At 45.0% G+C, this 13,545-nt stretch overlaps 1 protein-coding gene across 2 annotated transcripts in view; it reads left to right on the top strand.

The window, feature by feature from the left end:
• Positions 1 to 13,545, top strand: part of LOC134003496 (zinc finger MIZ domain-containing protein 1-like) — a 110,450-nt gene that overhangs the window by 92,340 nt on the left and 4,565 nt on the right. For both annotated transcript variants that reach the window (XM_062442718.1, XM_062442719.1), the window contains 16 exons: positions 5,585 to 5,720; positions 6,150 to 6,264; positions 6,765 to 6,982; positions 9,304 to 9,505; positions 9,664 to 9,939; positions 10,028 to 10,210; positions 10,319 to 10,396; positions 10,500 to 10,668; positions 10,761 to 10,902; positions 11,520 to 11,730; positions 11,984 to 12,089; positions 12,189 to 12,349; positions 12,439 to 12,506; positions 12,621 to 12,689; positions 12,805 to 13,049; positions 13,225 to 13,388. In XM_062442718.1, coding sequence (XP_062298702.1) covers positions 5,585 to 5,720; positions 6,150 to 6,264; positions 6,765 to 6,982; positions 9,304 to 9,505; positions 9,664 to 9,939; positions 10,028 to 10,210; positions 10,319 to 10,396; positions 10,500 to 10,668; positions 10,761 to 10,902; positions 11,520 to 11,730; positions 11,984 to 12,089; positions 12,189 to 12,349; positions 12,439 to 12,506; positions 12,621 to 12,689; positions 12,805 to 13,049; positions 13,225 to 13,388 — 2,543 coding nt within the window. The remainder of the gene's footprint in view (positions 1 to 5,584; positions 5,721 to 6,149; positions 6,265 to 6,764; positions 6,983 to 9,303; positions 9,506 to 9,663; positions 9,940 to 10,027; positions 10,211 to 10,318; positions 10,397 to 10,499; positions 10,669 to 10,760; positions 10,903 to 11,519; positions 11,731 to 11,983; positions 12,090 to 12,188; positions 12,350 to 12,438; positions 12,507 to 12,620; positions 12,690 to 12,804; positions 13,050 to 13,224; positions 13,389 to 13,545) is intronic.

The raw sequence follows: 13,545 nt of genomic DNA, 5'->3' as shown, positions 1-13,545 counted from the left end.
ATTAAGTGTTTAGAGTTTTTTATGTAACAACAGAGAATGCAGGATGTGTCAACAGCAACCCAGAAACACCAAATCCGCTGCATTTTTTTTTTCTCCCCTTGTGCCGGTTTCCTCCACATGGCCACATATGCTTCTGGCCACAGTAAAACCTTTTTGGCACGAATCCAAGCATGCCCCCCCCCCCCCACTCCCCCTCCCTCCTCGCCGGATGGACATGGCACGACACTGTGGCCATGTGGCCAGCAGGAGGCTGTATTTAAGCCGGGGCAGCTCTGAAATGGGCCATAAAACCTAGCCAGCAAGTCTGGCTCCCCATGAGGCAACGGGCCTAAGTACTCATTGACAAGACTCCAACATCACTGACTTCCCAGAGAGAGCAACAGAGGAAATAATACAAGAAAAAGAAAGGAAGCAGACAAAGATGAGGTGCAGACAGGAGGCAGTTGTCTGGCCTAGATAGACGGGCTGTTTTATAACTCTTAACGCTAATGCTTTCAACCCACCATACATAGCTTCTTTCCCATGCTTTCCCCCAGAATACTCACCTTCATTCAAATTTTACATTTTTCTTTCAGCTAAACATGCCCTTCTCAGTGAAATAGCTGCTTATCTGTTTATATGAAAGGGGAACTGTGTCACATTTTGACGCTACATGGCTGCCATGACATTCACATGTTGCCACTTCACACTTCTGCCCGCTTCATCAGCTTTCTGGACACATCAGTCACCGTGAAATATGTCACGAAATGACTCAACTTATTTTAGATGCTCAGCGACTGAGCTAATGAAGTCAGTTTACAGACTTAGTTTTACAACCCACAGTTCACACTTGCCTCTGTGCCAAAGTGTCAAGAGAGTGTCGAGGGTGACCAGAGAGAGAAAATGTATACCATGTGTGAAAAGAGGTACACCTGTGAGTTCAGTCTGCAGCTTCAACCTAATTATCCCCACTGTGGATGAACAAGTAGCACAGTTGTGGCCTGTCATGAGTTGACTGGTCCGTAACCTGTTACCAATGCAAAAAGCCTGCATCATGGACAAGTCGCTTCCATTTCATTATCAAATTGGCATTGATGAATAATTTGTGGTATCTGGGTGCAGACAGGGAGGCATCTGTGGCTGTGTAGCAAATGTGTAGGAGCAATAAATAAGCAGTGTCTTAGCAACCAGTATTTCATGTAGTCCATAGATTATGAGGTTCATCCCAGAATTTTAAAGTTCCATGAAGCCTACTTGAGGCACATGAGTGAGAAATTCTATTGCTAAGACTGGACATGGCAGTTTTGCGTGGCCTCTTAGGTGCTTTCAGTAACCAGGGATACAAGGACTCCCAAGACTCTTATTTTAATTGACTTTGGCCCGCAGGAGGCTTGTGTCCATTCAGACCTTTCTGGGCAGAGAGAGAGGGAGAGAGAGGAGGGAGGGAGGATCAGAATGTGAATAGAGCTCCCTCAGAAACTAAAGAGTGCAGCCCACTAGAGCTGTTCTTGTTAGTTTGCTCATGGTCTTTGTTCTCCTTTCAGCCCTTCTGGCTAAATGTCTTCAAACAAGCCGTTCGGGGTTGTGATTCTTTTCTACAGGTTTATAGCATCGCAATTTGGACTTGTTACAGTTAGTATGGGAATAAGTGATGAAGTAGTGCAGATGATGTGAGTGTGCGGTGGTGGCTGGATATCATATGTGTGTTTGTGTGGACGTGAGCGTGAGTGACCAAGCCATGTGGGACGATGCCAGGTGGGAGTCTAGGGTTGACAAGGGAGCAGGTGTCTATTAGATAGAGCGCAGAGACGGAGGGAGGAAGTGGAAGGGAGGAGGGGGGTGCGGTGAGGGTGGGGACAAGGATCATAAGAGCTCTTGGCATCTGCCTTACCTGCTGCCTCCCCAGCGTAGCCCTGCCAGTAAACAGAGGGAAAGAGAGGAAAAGGAAAGGCTGAAAAAAAGATGGAGAGAAGAGGAAAAACTGTTTTGGAGGAGGCAGCAATTGAAGGAGCGACCTTTGTTAATGCCATTCATGTCTGCCTCTTATCTTTACTTATCCTCTCCTACAGGTTGTTCATGCCGCAGCTAGTTGGGTTGCTCCCAGATTACAAAAAACATATTCTCACTTACCTCTAGTGGTTTCCAGCTACACAGATAGTTTGGGTTTTATCTGCTGAATTTTGAGATATTTATCTTTTGAGTGTTTTGTCGCCACCCCAACACAATGGAGCTGAATGGGATTTCATTTGCGCTGCATGACAAAATGACTTTTAAAAAACTCAACAGCAGTGTCATTCTCTTGAAACAAAGTCCCTGATACTCTTAATAAACCACAGGACACAAAACAATTTTCCATCATCTAATGTTTCTTCATAGTAAAAAAATAAAGTGCCTTTTGGGGAGTTGCACATACAATACATCCTTGAAAATATGCTAATAGCCAAATTATGTTTCTTTAGTGCCTTGATTTGATAAGTTTAGTGAACCCATAGCAGTACATTCAGTAAATTCATCATTTCAAGACTTTACACCATGCTTCTGATAGGAATCAAACTTCCACATTTACATTAAATTGATGAGTTTGTAGGTGTAACTTAATTCCAGTATGATGTTTTACAGTGTTGGCAAATTTATCCGCACATCTAACTGAGAAGAGAGTAAGGAGATATGTTTCATTGCAATTTAGAAGCCTTTTTTTCAGGAGAGTAAAAAGAGACAGATCAAGGCATTTAATCAGCACACTTTGTCTCAGTGCCTCCTGCCTATATGTGCAGTGAAAGGTGGGGTGGGGGAGCATTATCATTGGAAAGAGCATTGAACAACTGTCAGGGATGCAGTCCATGTCATTTGTCATGTCTCCCTGGGGCTTTATGACAGAGAGTGAAGCTGGAAGCTGCAGGCCCAGCTACTGAACCACCCATCTAGTCCCAGCAGATGCGTTTACCACCCTTCGCTGTGGCTGACCATCAGGCTGCGCAGCTGAGCACCAGAATATCAATACGGCTCAGACTCAGCAGGACCCCTGAGACAAGGCAAACAGGATAGGCTCCCGTCCTTATGGAAGACAGACACCTATCGCCGCCAGGGAGACCAATGTAAACTGAGCAAAAAGATGCTCTGTTGCACCAAACGGCAATTTGATTCACTCCAGAATGGTCATTGTAATTTGGAAGAGTTACACCTGAGACGATTTTCTGCAATTTTGGCTCTTCTCAGCACAAAAACAGATGAGTCTATTGAAGGCCCGTCTGTGGGAGGAGAGCAGAAGAGAAACAGTAATCCTTTTGTGTTCATCATCTGCACTGTCCTAAGAGACATTTGGGTGAAGGAGGGCGGAGAAGGAGGAGGAGGCGGAATTGTGAGGAGTAACGGGTTGGCTGTGCTTCCTCATGTCATTTGAAACCTGAGGTTTATCCTCTGAGTCAATGACAGAGCGCCTCTCCTTTAAACAGGTTGGGGCTCAGTGGAGGTGGTAATTTTGTGTGGTGATAAGCCCTTTATCTAATGGTAGGGTAGAATAATTCCTCTTTAAGTGGCAGCACTGGTGCTTCACGCTCTCTTCTCTTTTTTTCTCTCTCTCTCAGATACGTATTGTCATTCCTCTGCTCGGCTCAACGCTGTTGTTGTTTTTGTCCCGCGGCTGTTGATGTCGGCCTCGGTGTGAAACGAGGATCCCGTCCTCTTAGCCAGACGGCTTGACGGTGGCACAGTTAGGGGATAAATTGTGGAGACATGTTTATCAACATAGAAGAAGTGCAAGTTACCCCTTGTTGGAAGAGAATAATGGGACCTAATTGAGCTGTAACATGCTGGCTGGTCGCCAGGCCCTTGAATTGAAAACTCTCTCCATCAGAAGGGGGTCTGAAGAGAGGGAGGGGGCTGTTAAAACACTGCAGGACATTCTAACATAGATGTGACTCTCGTAAACCTATTAGCCGTGCTTGGACCCAGTTCTGTTTAATTAAAACTAACCTACAAAACTACACATCTCCCCGCGAGTGTGATGTTTTTAGGAGGAAAGCACCTGAGTGGCCTGGTCTGTCAACCAAAGCACAGCCGTGGTAAAGTCAGATCAATCCTCTGGAGGAACAGCACAGTCTGTCTCCTGGCACCTGCCTTGCCAAGAACAGGAGGGAGGAAGGAGGGGGGGAAAGAGAGAAAAAGAGAGGGAGCATGAGCGGGTGGGAAGGAGGAAAAACCCAGCTGCCTCTGCGCCTGAGCCCCGTGCTGCTTTTAAAGGAGTGGGAGGGAGGAGAGGGAGAGGAGAGGGAGAGGCAGGGAGACTGCTGGCACCATCTGTACATGTCTTTTGTATTCCAGCCCTCATCTTTACACAGAGCGAGGCTGGTGTGCTCAGTGTTCAAATAAAAAGGAGAGGAGGTGCCTTTTGGGATGCGATGCTCTGAGAGGGGAAGGTGTGTGTTTGTGCGTCTGTGTTGAAATTCTGTTTTGTCCTCGGAAATTCAGCACACTCAGAGGACATCTTGTGTCCTAATTATTTTACCTCTGTGTGCGTGAATGAATATAAGCTGGTCTGGTGTTTTTCCAAATGTGTGTGTGTGTGTGTCAGTAGGCTTGTACTCTGTTTGCAAGCACTCATGTGTGGTCAAATCTCTTGGTTGCCATGTTTGTGATGGGAGTCAGAAGCTTTTGTTTGTTCCACCCTCCCATCAGCCCCATTAGCCTGATGTCTCCTATCTCACTGACTCACTCGATCCTTTTTTATCACACTCTCTCTCAGCCCCTCTCTCTCGCTCTCTGTCTCTCGCTGTCTGTGTAATATGTGCTGTGGCGGCCCGTCCTTGCATGTGGCAGCAGGGTGAATCTGCCTGCGAGAACAGCCTGCACTGTCTGCTGTCATATTGACGTGGCTTTTGCGCGAACCGCAGCTGAAATCACCAAGCGCTCTGTTTCAACCCACCCGCCCCTCCCTCACTCCTCGCTCCTCACTCAGCCTAGAAGTGCTGTGAATCATAAGAGGAGGTGGCTGCCCTGCTCTTTGATTGAATCCACATTCCCTTTCTCCTCTGACGCCGCAGAGAGAGGCTGGAAGGAGGCAGGAGAGCAGGAGGGAGAGAGAAAAAGAAAAAGTGAGTCTTTTGTAGTTGGCACAGTACAAAAACATGCACTGCAGATGAAAAGCATATGATTCGATCAAACGCACTCTGTGGTGGCTACCTAACCAAGCGGTAGGTAGGTAGGTAGGTGGAGAGAAGGGAAGGGCTGGAGTCTGCAGACCCAGACTGAACCCTAGTGGCCAGGAGCTGCAGTGACATGGTGGATCATTTATATTGCAGCATAAAGGTGCACTCTTATGTTTCTAAACCGAGATTTTCTATAGTGTGCGGAATACCCCCCAATTATCAAATTATTTCAGTTCTTTCACACACTGATACACCGTTTTGTCTGTCAGGCCATTGCTTTTCAATTTTATGTCTAAATTTGCTCAGAGGCTTCTGATCCTAAATTGTTTCATCTGCCCTCCTCTTCTCACATCAGTTTTTGCAGGTTTTGCAGTGCTTGCAGTGGAGGGCTGTCATCTCTGCAGTCATTTCTCACAAGGGTCCGACAGCACTGATACACTTGTCTTATGTTCTCTTTCCAGCTCTCCTATCCTCGTGGTGTGAGGAGCTTGGACGCCTCCTCCTACTCCGTCACCAGAAGAACAGGCAGAACGAGCCTCCGGGAAAAGTGCCCATGCAGCCCCCCATGAGCTCCATGAAGCCCAGCCTCTCACACGGGTCAGTGTTCACACTGCTGCGCTTTTTGGCTTGTGTTTGAGGTGTGTTTGTGTGTGTGTTGGGTGTGTGAACAGACAGACTGGGCCCTTGGGGAAAGCCCTTCCTCTCCACATGAAGCCCAGTGTTCCTTATGGATCAGTGGCTAGACAAACTGCCAGACTAACTGCTTGTAGCACAGTCAATAGGGACAAACAGTACCTCACTTGTACATGTAGGTTATAATTACAACACAATGTTTGTGCATTTCAAGAAGAAGAATGTACTTTTATTTTATAATCCTAACAAATAAAACCCTTGTCTTTCCTTATCGTTCAGCAAATGCAAATACACTTACTATGATTGCGCTGTTGTACTTGGCAAATATTTGTGCACTGACACAAGGGCACATTTTGTTTTGCCTACATGATGTGTTTTTGTCCGTCCCCGCAGAGATGGGTCTTTTCCATACGACTCAGTTCCCTGGCAACAGAACACCAATCAGCCTCCAGGTTCGTTGTCTGTGGTGACCACCGTCTGGGGCGTGACCAACACCTCGCAGAGCCAGGTGAGATCTCATACCTGTCTGACAGAGTAGAAGTGTGTCTGAGTGTACTCCATCTGAAAGGATTGTATTTCAGCATAGATCAGCATAGATCAGTCACTGCAGCAAAACAATATAACCACTGGGTAAGCAGCATTATACAGAATTTAGTAACAGACACCTGTCATACAAAACAACAGCTTTGTGGGTATATCAAAAATTTTAAAAAAATAAAAGTATAAAAAAAAGTCACACATGAGTCATGCAATAATAAATAAAAATAAAACTGACTTAGTGTAATGTGATTCTTGAAGTATATAAGTGATATCATGGCAGCAATAACTTCTTACAAGCTAATTTCAGTTCAGGTAGTCACCTGTTCGACCTCTTAATTCTGTCAGTAACTTTTTTTTTTTTAAACATTTTTGGTTTTGCTGTTGTTTTAAGGTTATTTTGAACCTCATCATAAAGCATCCAGCATTCACCTGTGTTTTTATGTGTTTATGTGTGTCTGTGTCCATCAGGTGTTGGGGAATCCTATGGTCAACAACAACAATCCTATGAATCCTGGGGGCAACCCCATGGGCTCGGGGATGTCTGGTAACAACCCAGGAATGAACTCCCCTCAGTTCCCAGGTCCTCAGCAGCAGTTCCCTAACAAAGGCAACTCCAACCAAGCCTACATGCAACAGGGCATGTACGGAAGACCCAATTACCCCGGGGGAGGAGGCTTTGGTGGCAAGTAAGTGTACTTGAATTAGGGAAGTAGGGGCACTTGCTCATGTGGCGCACTTTGGGCTGTCTGTGCTCATGTTTTCATGTATTTTTAAGTGTTTGGCGACATGAATCATGTCATATTTGGGAGATGACTTAACGACGTTGCAGCGTTTTGACCTCTTTCCCTGGGTCTGTAACTATCCAATCGTTCAAATCATATTATGCTAGTTTGCTGTGCTACTGCTGTTCCTCCTAGCTGTTGGAACTGACACTCTCTTCTGATGGGGATTCAATCAGCCACTCAACCCCCTTAGTAGCATCCCCCTGATGTCTAGGGAGTTCCTGCTTAATCTGTATCCCTCAGTGTGTGTTATTGACCCAGTGTGGTATATACCGGCGGAGATGCTGTGTCCCTCAGCCATCTTCACAAAATCTCAATGAGGAGGATCCATCCACAATAGAAAAGCAGACATAAGCGGGGCAAATTAGGAAGACTGAGATGCAAATGAAAACTGGCCAAAAGGTTCACTCCATTACCTGTTATGATATTTGGAAACATCAGTTCACAAATTTAAAGCAAGCCAATGTGAATTATATGCATGAATACAGGAATGCACATAAAATGTGGCATTTACTGAAACTTGGCTGGACAACACAGTGACTAATAATGAGTTGGCTATTGATGGCTTCACCACACCATTTCATGTGGATCGGGATAAATTGAGAACAGGGAAAGAGTGTGGTGGAGTGTGTATCTATGTCAACAAAAGCTGATGCAATACAGTGACAATCCGGGACAAAATCTTCGAACCTGCTAGTGAACTCCTTGCTCTCTCACTTTGCCCCTTTTACTTGCCTCATTAATTCACCCAGCTATTCCACATAGTTGTTTAAATCTATCCACACACAAATCTTAACAAAGCCACTGATGTGTTGGGCAACACATTACACAAACTGGATACCATCTCACCAAATTCATCCTCAGGACTTAATCTGCTCCATGGGAAAAATTACTAAAAGGCGACAACCAATATGTGACCTGTGCCACACACATGCATAAGACAAGAGATAAATGCTATGGCCTTGTTCCTGGAGCCTCTAGGTCACTCCCCCTCCACCACTTGGATTGGCTAATCATAACATCATCCTTCTTGCCCCAGCCTACATCCCTGTGGTGAAGCAAGTAAAGAAAGAGGTGAGGACAGTCATAACATGAACTCCATCAAGCATGGAGGCCCTACAGGGTTGTTTTGACTGCACAACATGGGAGCTGTTCCTGGATTCAAGCACTAGTCTAAATGATAAAGTATTCACAGTATCAAAATACATTACATTCTGTGTTGATTCTGTAATTCCTACAAAGCAGATCACTATATTCCTCGATAAACTTCCCTGGTTGACCAAAGACTTCAAAGGCACCCTTAATGATAAAAAGGGTGTTTTTCACAGGATCTGTTGAGGAGAAAAACAGGTCAACAGAAAGTTGAAACGGGCCATCAGCCAGGCTAAAACCCAGTACAAAAATAAGATTGATTAAAAGTGTCAGCAAGGCAACTACAAGGCAGCATGGTAGGGAATTAAAAAACTTTGCCACTATAAACACAAAGATCAGCTCAGTGATTCCTCTTTTGCTAACAAACTAAATAGGTTTTACACCTGCTTCAAGAGGCCTGAACTGGCATTGGACATGGCAGAGCTCAAACACAGCCTCGTGCCATGCACCACACTCAACAGGATGTGCTAAATGTGCCCAAAGCCACCCCAGCCAACAAGGTCGCTGGACCTCATGGCATCTGTAGCAGGAGCCTCAAGGACTGTGCTGAGTAGCCCAGTGTCCAAAAACCCTTCATACAAACCTTCTACAGTCAAGAGTATTCTGTGTTTCTCCTCCAAAGCATATTCGTAGAAAGTCAGCGCAAAGGAATACCCATGTCCTTCAACACCCCCCCCCCCCAGTTCCAGATGCTCCCTCTCAGGTGGCGCTCATGCTTCCCCAGGTGCTTTACCAACCAGCACAGAGCATCGTTTTACCAGTGCCATCTACCTGGTGAACAAGGGACTGAAGGACAATTCTGTCCTCTGTCTGGAGCTCGGCACATGAAATACTTTCAGTGCCTGTCCACCATGTGGATTGTTCCCATATTTATCATTTTTTATATTTATTTTATTATGACATTTACAAGTACAATTGCAATATTAGCTCAACATAGTGACCAAATTCAAATTACCTTGTGGATGAATATAGTTATATTAAATTGAACTGCAAATTGGGAAAGGGAACTGACGCCTACATCTTCATAGATATTTTTTGACGATGGTCTCATTTCATTTATTGTGCTCTCACAGCTACCCTGGGGGGCCTAATGCAGGACCTGGTGGAATGGGAATGCCTCCACACTCCCGTCCTCCATCAGACTTCACACAGCCTGCAGCTGCTGCGGCAGCCGCTGCAGTCGCTGCTGCTGCCGCCACTGCAACCGCTACTGCCACAGCAACTGTAGCTGCCCTGCAGGAAACTCAGAACAAGGACATGAACCAATACGGACCGGTAGGATAAAGCACACACCTGATTGTACCTGTGTGATACCATCTATGTTCACAAACATTTTTGCCGTTTGTGTTCTACAACAGACTCTTTCCAGTAGCAAATTTGCAATATTTACAATCAACTTTGAGATGGTTGATCAAACCCATTTTGTCTTCCAGATGAGTTCCTCTTTCCAGATGGGACCAAACCAGGCATACAACAGCCAGTTCATGAACCAGCCAGGACCCCGCGGCCCTCCATCCCTCCCTGGGAACATGGGCACAGGCATGAATGCATCCAACATGAGCGGGCCCCCCATGGGGATGAACCAGCCTAGAGGCCAAGGCATGGGGCCTTTTGCAACCCACGGCCAAAGGATGCCACAGCAAGGCTACGCAGGGCCCCGGCCTCAGGGCATGGGAATGCAGGGCATGAAAAGACCGTACCCAGGAGAGGTGAGTAGTTGTGAATATTATACTTTTTCCCTCATATATTAGCTCCTTTGCTGTTTGTTGAATTTATGTGTCATCATTGCATCCACAGCCAAACTATGGTGGGCAGCAGTATGGACCAAACAGCCAGTTCCCTAACCAGCAGGGGCAGTACCCCACACCCAACGCCTCCAGGCCGCTGCCATCCCCCAACTACCCTGGTCAGAGGATGCCAGGACAGCAGCTCCAAGGCCAATACCCACCACCCAGCGGCCCCATGGGCCAGTACTATAAGGTGCAGTATGACATGCAGAGAATCTACCAAAATGAGATGTATAATTTTAACACAGGTCCCAGCACAAGTAATAGTGATTCATTTTGTATCTGTTTTGTCAAATTACAGCAAGAGCCACCTTTTAATGGCCAAACAAATAATTTCTCTGGGAGTGGATATCAGTACAACCAGGGTAATATGAATGGGGTAAGTCCATTTTTGTACCACTTTTGACGCATCACATTATCATACTCTCGGTTGTGCTTTTTTTTTCAACATTTTACTCACTAATTAATTTTCTTCAATATAGCCACCCAGACCGGTGGGTAACTACCCTCACTCTCCAGTGCCAGGCAACCCCACCCCTCCAATGACCCCAGGAAGTAATATCCCTCCATACCTGTCGCCAAACCAGGATGTGAAGCCACCTTTCCCTCCTGACATCAAACCAAATATCACTGCTCTCCCTCCACCTCCAGGTCAGTACATGCCCAATGGAGAAAAAGTTAACACAGTTCACGCTTTTGAAACCTCATGACAGTCTAACTTCCGCTCTTCTCCACCCGTGTAGCCAACCACAATGAAGAGCTGCGCCTGACGTTCCCAGTGCGAGATGGGGTAGTCTTAGAGCCCTTCAGGCTAGAGCATAACCTTGCTGTCAGCAACCACGTCTTCCACTTACGGCCCTCTGTACACCAGACACTCATGTGGAGGTAAGACATCATGCACTGAATCAACTGAAGGATATTTGTAGATATCTTAGATATATTTAAGGATAGAGGGAGAGAGAAAGATAACTTGCAAAAGGTGTAGTGTGTATAATTTAGTGGCACCTCATAGAATGCACTTGGCAGAAATGGAATGTAATATTCATAAGTATGTTTTAATTAGTGTATAATCACAAGAAAATAATAATCATTGTGTATTCATTAGCTTACAATGAGCCCTTCTTATCTACATAGGGAGCAGGTCCTCTTCCACAGAGCCCACCATGTTGCCCTTTACTCTCCTCTCAAGAAAAAGTCACTCTCATGTCTGCAGCTTTTCAAGAGACCACCACCACTGATTGTCTGTTATGTACTGCAGAATGAACATCCCACAGCTGTTCTTATTCTCACATATAGTATAACAGGAAGTGTATTTATAAAGTTTGTCTGATAATCTATGATGAAATGCCAAGAGCCAACAAGAAAACATTTTAGAAAAATGTTTTAACTGAAATAAGATGAATGTGAATTGGAATTGGACTGCTGGTGTTTTCTGCTACATGACAGACTATAATATTCCATAATTTACAAGATTTATATTATTTGTTTGCTTGTCTGCGCAGGTCGGACCTGGAGCTACAGTTTAAGTGTTACCACCATGAAGACCGTCAAATGAACACCAACTGGCCAGCATCAGTCCAAGTCAGCGTCAATGCCACACCGCTCACCATCGAACGTGGCGACAATAAGACCTCCCACAAACCCCTGCACTTGAAACACGTATGCCAGCCAGGAAGGAATACCATCCAGATCACAGTCACTGCCTGCTGCTGTGTGAGTACACAAATCTCCAAAACTAATAAGAAGAGGATTAAGCAAATCCTGACACAAAATAGTTGCCTGATAAATAAAAGCCAGATGCAAAATCAAAATGTACCTGCAGATAATATATAATACTGTGGCTTAGAACAAAATAAAAAATTGATCCTCCAGGTCTTTTTTTCCTCAGTTTACACAGAGAAACAGTAGATAAAACTAATACACCTTAGAATGATTGTGATTTTGTTGGTGATGTTTCCTCCCGTAGTCGCACTTGTTTGTGCTCCAGCTGGTCCACAGGCCATCGGTTCGCTCTGTCCTCCAGGGCTTACTAAAGAAGAGGCTCCTGCCTGCAGAGCACTGCATCACCAAAGGTATACACAAAAGCACACGGTCACATTGTCCACTCTAAAGTCCTGATTGTCCTTAGAGTCCTTGTTTACACACTGCATGTCTGTCCCTCTGCCTCAAAGTTAAGAGGAACTTCAGCAGCGTAGCAGCATCATCGGGCAACGCCACACTCAATGGAGAGGATGGTGTGGAGCAGACAGCCATTAAGGTCTCCCTCAAATGTCCAATCACCTTCCGGCGAATACAGCTTCCAGCGAGAGGCCATGACTGCAAACACGTTCAGGTAGACACTGCAGAAATAATGAAACGCACCAAATGATTTTAAAATAGTGTACTGGATAACAAATTTGACTTTTGTTTTTCTTCTTGCAGTGTTTCGATTTGGAATCATATTTACAACTGAACTGTGAGCGGGGGACATGGCGGTGTCCTGTATGCAAGTAAGTTTATCCAATTTAAATAGAGACCAGTATTTGCCCTGTCTATAGTTTTGTCTCTAATCCACTTTATTGTCTCTCTCAGCATTTTAAGCCCTCTCTTACCTCTCTCCTCAGTAAAACAGCATTGTTAGAAGGACTGGAAGTGGACCAGTACATGTGGGGAATCTTGAACGCTATCCAAAAGTAAGTTAAGAGAAGATACACATTTATATCTGTACCAAAATATGTAATGCATATATATGTATTTCTCTGAATTATCTTGTATCTTCACCTTTTGGTTTCATCTGTATTTCACCAGCTCTGAGTTTGAGGAGGTGACCATTGACCCCACATGTAGCTGGCGGCCGGTGGCCATCAAATCTGATATACACATCAAAGAGGATCCAGATGGTCCACTAGCCAAGAGATTTAAGACGATGAGTCCCAGCCAGATGATCATGCCTAATGTGATGGAGATGATTGCTCAGCTCGGTCCCGGACCGTCACCGTACCCATCACTACCTTCTCACCAAGGGGGTAACAACAATGAATATGGCAGTCAAGGTAGGTTATAGTTCAAATAATAATAAACAGTAACCAACAGCTAGCCTTATATTTAACGATCAAACAATTCCTTTAAATAGACAGAAAAACTTAATGTTTTTAATGTTTGTCAGTCATACTACAAAAGTAACTTAAAATAACTGTTAAAAATGTACTTTTTTATTTTGTCTTCTAGGTAACAGTTACCAGGGGCACGGGAACTTTGACTTCCCTCACAGCACCCCTGGTGGTACGTCGATGAATGACTTCATGCACGGTCCCCAACTGTCTCATCCACCTGACATGCCCAGCAGCCTGATGGCCCAAGACAAGCCACTCTCCCACAACATGCCTGACTCTGTGAGTTGTGTAGTTGAGAAGCTTTATATTTTCCAGTCATCATACTATTTGAGCCTATTTTACTGTTTCCCCAGGCTACATAAATAAAGTTGTCATTAATTATTATTGATAGGCAAGAGAATAATGATGCAGGTATATAAAGAGAGATTTTTAATTG

The sequence above is a fragment of the Scomber scombrus genome, chromosome 21 (genome assembly GCF_963691925.1).
Source record: "Scomber scombrus chromosome 21, fScoSco1.1, whole genome shotgun sequence".
Taxonomy (NCBI): domain Eukaryota; kingdom Metazoa; phylum Chordata; class Actinopteri; order Scombriformes; family Scombridae; genus Scomber; species Scomber scombrus.
The sequence above is the reverse complement of the archived record's forward strand: the minus strand, read 5'-3'. Positions and strand labels throughout refer to the sequence as shown.